Consider the following 13949-nt stretch of genomic DNA (forward strand, 5'->3'; position numbering starts at 1 on the left):
GACCACAGGCTTGACCTTTTCATCCATGGTAAGTCAGTGGCATAAAAAATTGGATTTATTCTAGGCATGTCCACAGACGACCATGCGAAAGCGTTCATATTCTTCGAGATGATGTCGACTATTTTATTCTCTAACTTTTTGCCCCCACAAGGTGCCCAACCTGAATTTCTTCCCCTTTACCTCCCTCTCCAGCAGGCCCAGGTCGTCTTTCATCATTGATGTCTGCCTCTGCTATCCATCCAGGCTCTCCTACCTAGATGGTGACTGCGTAGATTCCCATATGATTTTTCAAATTGCTCTCATAGCATTTCCGGGCCATCTTCTGGTCAACCTTTATTGTAATTATTCCTCCTTCTGACGAGGGCAACTTCATCTTCATGTGAGTGGTTGAGGCTACTGCACCCAACCTATTCAAGGAGGGTCGCCCCAAAAGCAGGTAATATGCTGAAGATATATTGACAACGATGTACTTGATAGTAATCGTTGTGGCTGGGTTTTCATATGAAAAGGTTATCCTCAGCTCAACGTATCCTCGTACCTCCACCTGGTCTCTTGCAAAGCCGACCAGACAACCATCATAAGGCCTTAGCTGATCAGAGGATATTTGTAAATTTGTAAATGTTTCCCAGAACATCACATCGCTCGAGCTTCCTTGGTCGATCAGGACTCTGTGCACTTTTCGCCCTACCTTGACAACAGATATCACCACTGGATCATCCTCATAAGGAAACATGTCTTTCAGGTTGGAACTTGTTAAGGAGAGGGAGGGCTTTGTTGTTAGAATTAATGGCCTTAAACGAAAGGGGGTGAATTGTTTAAGAAAGATTTTTGTAAACTTTTAAGCTTAGAATGAAAATTCTTCAAAAGAACCTTGATTAAGGATTCAGTTCTTCCAAAACAAACAGCAAAAGCACAAAGCTGGAAAAACAATCGGTTGTTTTAGCGAAACAATCGGTTGTTTATACCAGTTCCAAAATATCAAAACTGAATTAAAGAGATAGGGATAGAAATTGTACACAGTTGTTTATACTGGTTCACTCCAAACAAGAGCTACATCCAGTCTTCTCAGAAACCCTGAGGATAACCACTAAGCAATCACCACTTGATCACTTACACCACAACCAAGAGAATGACCTTGAACACCTCAAGAAACACACTCTCCTTGGCCAACACTAAGATTGCTGATCTTGAACACCTCAAGAACACACAGCCAATCTCAGCAAAACACACACACGAATTGTTCAGTAGTTTACAAAGATTACACTTGTTACAGATGAATATCTGAAATCAATACAAGTAGAATCCTATTCCAGCACCTTGATCAATCTCTCAACTCTTAAGCAATCTCAGAACTTCTTTGAAAAACTCTTAGTTGTTGTTCTTAAACTTTGTCTCAAGATTCTTAAACCTTAAAAAAAGTTTTTCAGAATATATTCAAGAATATATTTTGTTATCAAATCTTTAACAAACTCTTCATTGCATTTAAAATAGATTGGTCAACGCATTTAATGACTGGAGCGTATTCAGTTAAAGCATTTAAAGCTCAATCAAAGAAAACAGTTTTTCTGTTATGGTTTCAAAACAAACAATCGATTGTTTCTTCGAATCAATCGGTTGTTTTGTTACTTAACAGATTTCACCATTCAAAAACAGTTTTCAAACTTTCTCAAAACACCTAAGTGTAAACAATCGGTTGTTTCGACAAAACAATCGGTTGTTTCGACAAAACAATCGGTTGTTTCAACTTAGTTTGAAAAACATTTTGCTTTGATAAAGATTGAGATGCTACTTTCTTGAGATTTAATCTAAGGGTGGATTACAACATTAAACTACCCCAGAACAAAGCTTAAATCAGCACAGCAACACACAGCAAAGCAGAGGCTTCAACATCCTCCAAAGGATTTGGATTCTTCAAAGCATTGAACACCACTTGGTTCAACATTTGTAGGGCGTCCATACCTCCATATATTCAGGGACATCACCGCTTGCGCATATCGTTTGCGTTTGAAGGTCGAGTTCCCACCTCTAGAGAATCCTCCTGCAATGGTGTTCAAATCCCCATGGATTGGAGTTTCATGTGTTTGATCCACGGTCATAGCTTCTCCTTTTGGTTCCTCCTGGTTGGCCTCGAGATATTCCTTCAAGAAACCCCATTTGACTAAACTAGCCAGTTGGTAACTTGGGGTTATGCATCGTTCGACGTTATGCCCAAATGCCCTGTGAAAGTCGTATCAAGCATCTCTATGTGATCCCAAGAATCGATCTGTCTTTTGGGGAATTTTTAGCTTATCTGCTACCCCTGGCATGCTTAAGAGCTCTTTACAGGATACTCGGAATCTAGGTCTGATCTTCGTCTCCTCCCTGGCCTTTATCTTAGGTTCATCCTTCTTGGCGACATACGGGACATACCTTGAATCCGTTCTCTTCTTTGTGGATGCTTCATTGCTCTTGATGGAACGATCTCAATTATTTTCCTTGTGCCTGGGCTACTTCAACCGGGAGTTTCCATTTCTCCTGAGCACGGCCTCTTCATCCTTGATATAGGCGGTAGCTCGTTCATGCACCTCGGATAACATCTCTGCCGGATTCCTAATTAGTGAATCACTAAATGGGCTTGCTATCATCCCTTGTACGAAAGCAGGGACCACCATCTCTTCATCCTGAGTTCAGAGTCTTACTGAGACTGCACCAAATCTATTCAAGTATCCTTTGAGAGATTCCTCTTCGCTCTATCTGACATTGAATAGATCACACAATGGTGGAGGATTGACCTTATTAGTAGAAAACTACTTTGTAAACATTACAGAGAACTGAGGGAAAGAGGTTATGTGTCCATCCGGGATCCCACTAAACCATTGCAGGGTTGTCCCTGTGAAGGTACTCATAAGCATCTTACATCGAATTGCATCAGCCCCCCAAAGATGATCATTTGATCCCTAAACGCCTTTAGATGACTTTCAGGATCTTCTACACCAGAGAGAACGGCTTGGGGTCATCCCTCGATGACAAATCTGGGGAACGTTCCCAGGCGGGACATCGACCCTGTCGGTGCAAGTTCCTCCGCAGTTCCTCGTTGATCTTGCGCAACTCCAAATTGGCTTGTGCATGCTCCTCCGTAGTTATTCGAGAGACCTCAATCTCTGCCATAAGGTGAGCCTGAAGGCTTCTGCTCGTATCCAGTTCCAACATCGATTATGACTTTTTTTTGAAGTGATAATTGATTATGATTTAATTGTGGAGTAAGGTTAGATGTTAGTGGTAATTTGGTTAGTAGCTAGTGGTGGTTGTCTGGTTAGTAGTTGGTGGTGATGGTCTAGTTAGTAGCTGGTGTGATGTGGTTTTGTTAGTGATGGTGTGGTAAGTATAAATATCAATAATAAAATTATAATTATAATATAAAAAATAAATATAATTATTTTTAATAAAAATAAATTTATATAATAATAATATTAATGTTTTCGCTAGTTGACCTCGGTCGGACTAGATGGTGAGCTTCGCTTGATTTGTCTTCAATGGATGTTCCAAAATGTTGTTACTTCGTGACAGAAGGGGTCTCTACCATTTAATCACACTCTGCCGATCAAGTCAATGAGAGCATTCAAACTATAAAATTTGTTTCAGTCTAAAGTATTTAGAAAATAGCGTACCTTTACCTGGGGTCTTAAACTCCTTTTATGACATTCATTCAACGATTTTCATCAACCAGAATATTATTTCAACAACAAGAATATAATCTCAACAACAAGAATATAATTTCAATGGTAAAACATTATGTTAACGTGCATATTTATTTTCAGGTGTTATGTCACATCATTCCTAATAGCTTTTATTTGTATTTAAAAAATATATACACTTTAACTAATTCAATTATTCCTTATGTTATTTTTATTTTAATTATCTTTTACGCATAGGTAACCAAACGTCTAGACCGACCTCGTAACGTGTCATTGGACCCATACCTGCCCCAGACCGAGCTAGGTGTAACTTTATCTAACCAAGCTTACGACGCTTAAGTACTTGGGTCGAGGACCCGAGTATATCTAGCGAGTATAATTAATTTAAAAAATAAATATAAAAATTATTTATATTTAACGTAATAAGTATTTGTTGATGAAACTTTTTATAATTATAAATATTTAATAACTTTGTATATATCAATAATCTTAAATAATTTATATTTTTTAATTAAAATATTTGTAGAAACTATATTTTAGTCTCGATAGATTTTATATATAAATAAATAGTATCTATTTAATTTTAATTATTTTTTATGAAAATAATAAAATTGTAATTTTATATTTTTATTAATTAAATTTTGTACGTTTATACTTTAGATATAATTTTGTTTTAATTTATTAAAATTTATCATATTTTTTACATATTTGTAAATGTTTTTACAATTATGAATATCAAAATTTTACAATTATTCAATGGTACCAAAAATAATGTACAAAATTTTAATTAACTAAAATCTACACAAAAAAATACCTCTTATTTTATTTTTTTAATTATTTTTAAAGACAAAGTTAAATTTGTAAATTTACATTTGTAATATTTTAAAAAATTAAATCCCTTACACCCCATACCATCACTCACAAACTTCAATAATTGTTTTCTAACAATCAAGTCTAACATATCCCAATCCAAACAATCTTATTTTCTTCACACTTTTCTCCCATATTCTCACACATTTACTCTTTCAAATTCTCACACATTCATTCCCAAATTCAAACACAACCTAAAGCTATGAGAAGACTTGTTTTTTATGCTTTTCTTTTTAGAATATTTGTCAAATACATGTTATGTCTTTCTATTTTTTTCTTCTACTTTACATTGTAACATGTTACAACAAGGTTTTGTGGTTCATTGAATTTTTGCATATATATAAAATTAAGGACAAATACAACTTACACGTGTTCGGGGTCCGATCCAAGCATTTATGCATATTTTTTTGGCCCGATTAGTTTAAGAAGGTAAATACTTAAGGCAGCCCAAAACAATAACATGTCCAATTATTTGTTAAGAAGTCGACTCAAATGGCTAGAAAAATATATTAAAACAACGAAATAAATAACTGAATCAGTTAGACATGGATATTTACTTTAAATTCGATGAAAATAAACTATTAGAGATAATGCTCTGCCTAAAAATTTTATATTAACAGAATATATTTATGGTTGTTAACTCCTAAAAAGAGGATCTACAAGTATTATAAAAGGGCCTTGAGACCTTGAACAAAGGTAAGTGTTATTCCATAAACTATACACTATACTCATATCTATATGCTCTCACTGACTTGATCGTCAGAGTCTTATTAACAGGTGGAGCTCCCCTCACTGCAAATTTTAAGCATCTCAAAGCAGCAAGAAAAAAGGAAGGCCTAGGATCCACCTTCAAGACCCGATCCAGGTCAGCCAGCGAGAACATTTGGCGTCCACCGTGGGGTAGGAGATACATACTACAAAGATTAAACACTTTGACAAATTTGCCATAACTCATGCGTCGAGAATGACGAATGGTTATGTCGATGTCCTATTGTAGCTCACTAGTAAAAGGCATTACAACACAAATTCCCACTAATTCTTTAAAAGCCCAAACACAAAACACCGAGTAACTTGACACAATAAGGAACACTAGACAAGAAGTGCAAGTACCTAAAGGTGACGAGGTCCTAACTTTGCAACAAATAATGGAGACCATGAGGGTTCTCCAACAGGAAAATGAAGAATATCAACGAAGCAGGAGCGAATTCGGGAAGAAGCCCGAACCAAGCAAGAGCGGCTACAAGAAGAAGCTTGAGCTTATCAAGATCGTCTACGAAAGGAAATGCAACTCAGTCAAGCGTGTCTCATGGAGGAAATAGAGCCCTTTAAGAGAACCATGGAAGAGCACGCCCAAGCCAACGAGGAGTTATGCAAAGCCAACGAGGAATTGCGGAGAAACATTAACAAACATGGTCGACGTCACGTTCGGGCACGTTCCCCGTACATATCCTCAAGGGATGACCTCAAACCATTCTCGCAACAAATCATCGAAAAATCAATATTGCCCTACTACATCACACCTAAGATGACCCCTTTTCTGGCATGGAAGATTCATAGAGCCACCTAAAAGCATTTAGGGCTATAATGATCATCTTGGGTGGGTCAGACGCCATCCGATGTAAGATGCTCATGGGCATGTTTACAGGAACCGCTCTTCAATGGTTCAATGGGATCCCTAATGATCATATCACCTCTTTCTCATAGTTCTCTAGGATATTCAAGGAGCAGTTCTTAGTTAATAAAGGTGCCCCCCCACGATTGCCCGATCTCTTTGATGTCAGACAAAGGCAAGGAGAGTTGCTCAAGGATTACCTAAACTGTTTATGCCCAGTCTCGGTAAGACTTCAAACTCCAAATGAGGAAATGGTGGTCGCCACTTTCGTCAAATGGATGGCAACGAGGCCTTTTTGTGACTCGTTAATCGAAAACAGGTCAGACTCGTTATCCGAGGGAACAAGCAGCAGCCCATATCGAGGCAGAAGAAGCCATACTCAAGAAGAATGACGGTTCGCAATCAAAGTAGTCGAGGTACAAAGAGAGTGAGGGTGAACGCCCCTCGAAGAGAGCAGACGTGTCTAACCAGAGGTATGTCCCGTACATCGCAAAAAAGGACGAGACAAAGAGTCAGATTAACGAAGAAAATATACTCAAACCGAGGTTCTGAGTGTCCTACAAGGTATTTATAGCCAAGGACGACGTGGTAGATAAGCTACATTTTCCAAATAAAACAGATCGATTGTTGGGATCACGAAAAGATGACTGGTGTGAGTTCCACAGGGCACAACGTCATAATGTTGAACGATGCCTAACCCTAACTTATCAACTCTCAAAACTGGTCAAAGAGGGGTTCTTAACTAAGTACATCGAGAATGGTCTAGAGGAACCAAATGGGGAAGCTGCACCCCAAGAAAAAAGCCATGAAGCTTCGGTTCTTGGTGATCTGAATACCATCGCAGGAGTTTTCTCTGAAAGAGGCAGCTCGACGTCCAACCGAAAATGCTATTCCCAAGCTATGATGTCCCAGGACACAAAGAAGCCCGAACAATCCTCAGCTCCCTCCCTCTGTTTCACATCGACTGACTCGAAAGACGTGTTCCCCCATGAAGATGACCTTGTGGTGATATCAATCATCACTATAGGACGGAATGTACATAAAGTCCTCATTGATCAAGGAAGCTCGACCGACGTAATGTTCTGGGAAACGTTTGAGGGCTTACAAATATCCCCCGATTAGTTGAGGCCTTACAACGATTGCCTTGTTGGTTTCGTAGGGGACTAGGTGGAAGTACGAGGGTATGTCGAGTTGAGGACAACCTTCTCTAACGAAAACACAACAAGGACAATCATGGTAAAGTACATCGTTGTTAATACCCCCTCTGCTTATAACTTGCTTTTAGGGAAACCTTCATTAAATAGGTTGGGCGCGGTAGCCTCAACCTCCCATATGAAGATGAAGTTTCCCTCACCCGAAGGAAAGATAATAACAATGAAAGTACATCAAAAAATGGCTTGCAAGTGTTACGAGAACAGTCTGAGAAACCGTAAGGGCACCTACACAATTATCACCCAAATGGGAGGACCAATTTTGGAAGTAGAGGCCGACCCCCACGAAGAAAGGCAACCCGGACCTGCTGGGGAAGTTTGGGAATTAGAGGTAAACGGTAAAAAATTCAAGCCCAGAGCTTCACTTTGCAAGGAACTAAAGGATAAAATTGTCGAAGTCTTTTCAAAAAACATGAATGCATTCGCATGGTCGTCCGCTGACATGTTGGGGATTGACCTAGATTTTTTAAGCCACTGTCTCACCATGGACGAGAAGCCAAACCCAAAATCCAGTAGCGAAGGAAATTCAATGAGGAAAAGCGCCTCGCCATGTGAGTAGAGACTCAAAAACTTCTCATAACTGACCACATAAGGGAAATCTAATACCCCGAGTGGTTAGCGAATGTTGTTATGGTAAGGAAGGCAAGTGGAAAGTGGAGAATGTGTGTCGACTTCACTAATCTCAATAAAGCCTGCTCCAAGGATCCCTACTCCCTACCGAACATAGACTACTTGGTAGATAACACCTCGGGTTGTGGCCTACTAAGCTTTTTGAACGCCTTATCCGGATACAACCAAATTCGAATGCATCTAAAGGATGAGAATGAAATGGCTTTTATGGTCGAAGCAGCCAGTTACTGTTACAAGGTCATGCCCTTTGAATTGAAGAATGTAGGGACAACCTATCAGAGGCTCATGGGCCGAATTCTACTGGCAATGCTTGGTCGGAATATCTAAGCGTATGTGGATGACATGGTGCTCACCTCGGTGAAGGCGGACGGGCATGTATTCGATCTAGAAGAGTTATTTGCCACTATAGTGAGACATAACTTAAAGCTCAACCCCGACAAATGTGTTTTCAGTGTACAGGTGGGGAAGTTCCTCAATTTCCTACTAACTGAGAGAGGAATTGAGGCAAATCCTGACAAATTTGTAGCGATCATAGAGATGAGAAGCCCAACTAACGTAAAAGAAGTACAAAGATTAACCAGGCGCAAGGCCGCCCTATCACGTTTTCTATCGGCTAGTGGCGATAAGAGGTATCCTTACTTCCAATACCTCAAGAAGAGCAATCGTTTCATCTGGACCGACAAGTGCGAAGAGGCTTTCATAAAGTTAAAAGAATACTTGGCTAATCCACCAACACTTAGCAAGCCTACCCCAAGACTTTCTATCCGTTTGTACTTCTCAATTACCGACCGACCTATAAGCTCAGTTATTTTGCAAAAGGAAGAGAAGGGACATAGGCCAATTTACTTATAAGTAAAGTATTGTATGGTGCGAAGATTCAATACAAGACTATCGAAAAAGCGGCTTCCGCTATAGTTTTTACAGCCTGACAACTGCGTACTTCTAGAGTTTTATCGTGGTGGTAATGACCAACCTACCTATTCGGAAGGTCTTTCATAAGCCTGATATTGTAGGAAGGATGGTGCGCTGGACCATAGAGTTATCATAGTTTGACATGCACTATGAGCCGCGTGGACCGATCAAGGGTCAGGTATACGCAGACTTCATGACGGAGCTCGCACCCAAAGGCTCCAAGCCCGATTCAGATGATTTCCTGTGGATCCTCTTCATTGATCGGTCCTCCAATATACAAGGAAGCGGAGCTAACATCATTTGGAAGGACCAAAGGGTGTCCTAATTGAGTAGTCTCTTAAGTTTGCATTTAAGGTGAACAATAACTAAGCGGAATATGAGGCCCTAATAGTAGGAATGCTGTTGGCAAAGGAACTGAGAGCTTATTGCTTGCTAGTAAAGAGCGATTCACTACTTATAACAGGGCAGGTTTTCGACGAGTATCAAGCTAAAGATCCATAGTTAGCCTCGTACCTCGGGTATGTTAAGATTTTAAGAATTGCTTTCTTTACTTTTGACCTTGTTCATGTCCCCAAAGAACAAAATTATCGAACGAACTTGTTGTCCAAATTGGCCAGCTCGGGGAGAGGGGGACGACACCGATCTGTGATCCAGGAGACCTTGAGGTCTCCAAGGATGACCATCCGAGAGCCACCCGAGGACAAAAACTTCAAGATCATGTAGATCGACTCATCAGAGACTTGGCTAACACCATATATTCGGTATCTTGCTGATGAACTACTCCCTTATGAGCCCACGAAGGCCAAGATTGTCAAGAAGAACGCAAGTTGGTACACCTTGGTGGATGGTCACCTCCTCTGATATGGTTATACTCATCTGCTCCTCACCTGCATAAGTGGAGATCAATGCATACATATAATGTCTGAACTACACGAAGGCATTTGTGACAATCACATCGACAAACGAGCTCTCTCTTTAAAAGCCATCCGAGCAGGGTATTATTGGTCGGCGATGAAGAAGGATTGCATGAAATATGTTAAAACATGTGAACAATGTCAAAAACATGCTGACTAGAGACATGTGCCCCTAGAAGAGCTACGTTCTATCTCCATTCCATGGCCTTTACATACTTGGGGAATTGATATTTTGGGTCCATTCCTTTTAGCCTTACACCAAATGAAGTATCTCATCGTCGCAATAGAATATTTCACCAAGTGGATTGAAATTGAGTCGGTTGCCCAGATAAACCACCCACAAAATCCATCATTTTGTATGGAAGAATGTTGTATGCCGATTTGGAGTTCCCAGAAACTTGGTATCAGACAATGAAACCCAATTCACAAGTCGGCAACTCGGGAACCTATGCACAGAATTAGGGATCAAGCAAATCTTTGCCTTAGTTGAACATCCCCAAACTAATGACCAGGCTGAGTCGGCCAATAGAGTTCTGTTAAAGGGTCTGAAGAGAAGGCTTGAAAAGGAAAAAGGGGGTTGGTCAGAAGAAATCCCCAGAATATTGTGGTCGTATCACACCACTCCCTAGTCTACAACGACAGAAACACCTTTTAATTTGGTGTGTGGGTCAGACACCATGATACTAGTAGAAGTGTTAGAGAAATCCCCGAGATTCCAAAACTTCATTCCCGAGGAATCTAACAAGGGGATAAGGACAAATCTAGATTTGCTTGAAGAAGTTCACGACCGCGCACACCTACACTCAGAAGCACTAAAAAGAAGGGTGAAATTGAGGTACAAAACCAAAATAAAACCTCAACAATTTAGGGTTTCCAACTTGGTACTACGAAAAGCCCACCTCTATCAAATTGAGAATAAATTGTCGGCCCATATCGAGTAACTGAAATGCTCGGCAACGAAGTTTATCAGCTGGAAACTCTAGACGGTAGAACCATCCCACAAACGTGGAATGCGACAATCCTCAAGTTCTATTTCAGTTAAGAAAATTATTTATAATGTTTTTCAGACACTTTATGTTTCCTGTTTTCCTTTGGCGACACTCTTTTTCCCCTAAAGGGGTTTTTTTAACGAGGTCGCCCTTGAATAAATGTTTTTCAGAAAATATGTTATACACATCGTTTAGTCGAACCCTAAGGTTGGACTAACTCGATGGTGTCGTCTTCAACATATCGTTTTAGCGGAACCAAAATGTCAGGCTAATCCGGTAACGTATCTACTATACACATCGTTTAGCTGAACCCTAAGGTCGGGTTAATCTAGTAATGTATCTACTATACACATCGTTTAGTCGAATCCTAAGGTTGGACTAACTCGGTGACATTATCTTCAACATATTGTGTTTAGCGGAACCATGAGGTCAGGCTAATCTGGTAACATATCTACTATACAATTAAACCTCTTCGCCTCGCCCTGCTCGGCTCGAGGCTAGGGTGTTATGTACTGGTCAGACGTGCTCGAGGCCCGACCCGAGCACTTATTGCATATTATTCTGGCCCGATTAGTTTAAGAAGGTAAATACTTAGGCTTTTTCTTCCTGCACCCACACACTCTTATGCAAAGACTAAATCGCCCTTATTAGTTTTAAAATTTTCAAAAATATCCTTAACCTAAAAAAACCCTAAAGAGGCGCAGGCAAGGTTTCTCTCAGATTTCGCAGCCGTGGCTTGCAGCAGCGACACCTCCAAATCATTCTCCTTTCAATCTCACACATTTTTTGTTGGTGATTTAGAGTGCTCTTGATAAAGGTAAGTAAATTTCTTTGCTTTCGGATTTGCACATCCGTCTTTTTTATGGATTTTTGTTTCCGTAAGTGCTACCTTACATTCCAGATTATAGAATCCGGTAGAATCCCGAGTTTATGGTTGCGGTAAAATCCCAGATTTGTGGTTCTGAAAAGGTTTCGAATTTGTGGATCCGAGAAGGTTTCGAATTTGTGGATTTGGGAAGGTTCTAAATTTGTGGATCCAGGAAGGTTCCGAATTTGTGGATCCAGATTTGTGTTTTTATGGTCATCCATTCTTCAACATATATAACTTCATCCTGAGATTTTTTTCTATCTTCGAATGTAAGTGTTCTAGTGGGATATAAATATGATGGATGTTACGATTTAAATATGATGGAAGCTACAATATAATATGAATGTATACAACTCGAACATCCAATCTATTCCAAAAATGCATTTTATTTAATTGGATCATATCAAATGCAACATCCTACACCATTACTATTTTTGGTTAAGCTCTTACAAAAAGATTTGAATATATGATACAATGCTTTTTTTTATCTCTTTTGGTTTCAATAGAATTTTATATTTGTTGTTTTGTGTTTGTATTGGTTCAACATCTTATTCATTAGTTTGTAATTTGGTTTAACTTGAATGGTGTAATTGAACAGAAATGGTGAAGACAAGGGGAGGAGGTTCACAAGGTGATCGTCTACGTCCCACAACCTCTGTTAGAAGAAGAAAAAGACATGTTAATGAAGATGAAGAACATGAAGATGCAGAACATGTTGAACCTGGAGAAGCTGAACCCCAAATGGAGGTGGAGGATGAAGACCCACCTAAAGTAGAAGGTGAAGGTTATCCTGGAGGTCCACGAGATGGGACATTGTTGACAGGTTATGAAGACCATGTGGCCATGCAATTATGGAATGGTGTGGTAAGTAAATATGTTGTATTATGATACTTGTTCACTGTTAATTTGATATGATTTTCGTTCATTAAATTGTATATTTTATATGATTTTGGTTGGTTAAATTAGGATCGAGAAGAGTTAAAATTGGTGTCTCATGGCCGAAAAATGAATAAGATGGGTGCTTCTCATCCTCGGATACTACCTGCAGTGGAGTTGTCAAATTTAGTTGGACTTATTGGGGCAAGCTATGACACGATAGACAAAGGATTGTTGTGTGCCTTTGTAGAAAGGTGGCACCCAAAGATAAATTCTTTTCATCTTCCTATAGGTGAGTTGACCATCACATTGAATGATGTGTCGAATTTGTTGCACCTCCCAATTATCGGACAATTTTACACGTACCCGAGCTTGGATGCAGCTGCGGCGATCGATTTGCTTGTTGATTCACTTCGTGTAGAACAGGGAGTAGCAGCTGCTGAGACTCGTCATTGTCAGGGTGGACATGTGCGTCTAAGCTGGTTGAGGGAGATGTATGAGGACGCATGTACCAGGAGACAATGGACTGTGGTTGCACGAGCATATTTGTTACACCTAGTAGGTTGCACGGACATATTTGTTACACCTAGTAGGTTGCACCATCTTTCATATAAGAGTGTTACGTCGGTTAGTGTATCCTACTTGGGATTATTTGTAGATTTAAGGCACACCGGAGGATACTCGTGGGCAGCAGCTGCTTTGACCCACATGTATGAGCAGTTTGGGAGATGGTTCCTATGCAAATACTAGACAGTTAGCTGGGTATGTCACGTTATTGGCATCGTGGATATACGAGCACTTTCCGAGTATTAGGCACTGACAGCTTCGGGATGACTATGTTGAGGATGAGCCGCGGTGTATGAAATATGTGGTCGGGAGTAGGTTGTCCACACTTGCATTTGTTCGGATGCAATTAGATAGCCTTTGTATAGGTGTTGTTCCATGGATGCCCTATGAAGAGCATAGTGCGGTGCGTCCTTTTGAGTGGATTTCATTATTTTCAGGGTACATTCGATTGAGGGCTTGTAGGCAGATGCATTTGCCTAAACGTGTACTCAGACAGTATGGATATATACAGTGTGATGGCATTTTCATGAAGTTCTTCTTGAATCAATGTAGAGTATGGGGCGGAAGCAATGAATGAGAGTGAGCAAGATCCTCCTAAGAGTGGTGTTGATCTTGTAGGTGCATGATAAGTGTGGGTATTGAGTGGTTCGGCCAGCTCAAGGGAAAAGATGAAGGAATTGAAGTTTAGAGCCTAGGATTCTAGGGAGAAGCAAAGTTAAGCACAAATTGGCAGCATAACTTTACTCACAATAAACTTGAAAATACAAGGTGTAGGCTCCTCCTTTTATAGGCTAAGGAGGACCATAATGCAACCCTAATGCTAGCC

General features: G+C 40.0%; 2 protein-coding genes across 2 annotated transcripts; one reads left to right on the top strand and one right to left on the bottom strand.

Moving 5' to 3' along the window:
• Positions 1 to 253: 253 nt before the first annotated feature.
• Positions 254 to 733, bottom strand: LOC137824740 (uncharacterized). Its single transcript, XM_068630413.1, has one exon. It carries the CDS (start codon positions 731 to 733, stop codon positions 254 to 256), a length of 480 nt encoding a protein of 159 aa, XP_068486514.1.
• An 11547-nt stretch (positions 734 to 12280) lies between these two features.
• LOC137824741 (protein MAIN-LIKE 1-like) lies at positions 12281 to 13306 on the top strand. The gene is made up of 2 exons (XM_068630414.1): positions 12281 to 12544; positions 12647 to 13306. The coding sequence occupies exons 1-2, from the start codon at positions 12281 to 12283 to the stop codon at positions 13304 to 13306; spliced, it is 924 nt and encodes a 307-aa protein (XP_068486515.1).
• Positions 13307 to 13949: the final 643 nt, after the last annotated feature.

The sequence above is a fragment of the Phaseolus vulgaris genome, chromosome 8, assembly GCF_000499845.2.
Source record: "Phaseolus vulgaris cultivar G19833 chromosome 8, P. vulgaris v2.0, whole genome shotgun sequence".
NCBI classification, from domain to species: domain Eukaryota; kingdom Viridiplantae; phylum Streptophyta; class Magnoliopsida; order Fabales; family Fabaceae; genus Phaseolus; species Phaseolus vulgaris.

What these genes read in the sequence shown, in the direction of transcription:
- LOC137824741 (XM_068630414.1), top strand. Translation starts at nt 12,281, where the DNA reads ATGGTGAAGACAAGGGGAGGAGGTTCACAAGGTGATCGTCTACGTCCC. An exon ending in TGCAATTATGGAATGGTGTG is followed by an intron (nt 12,545 to 12,646) that starts GTAAGTAAATAT and finishes TGGTTAAATTAG; the next exon opens with GATCGAGAAGAGTTAAAATT.
- LOC137824740 (XM_068630413.1), bottom strand. Translation starts at nt 733, where the DNA reads ATGTTTCCTTATGAGGATGATCCAGTGGTGATATCTGTTGTCAAGGTA.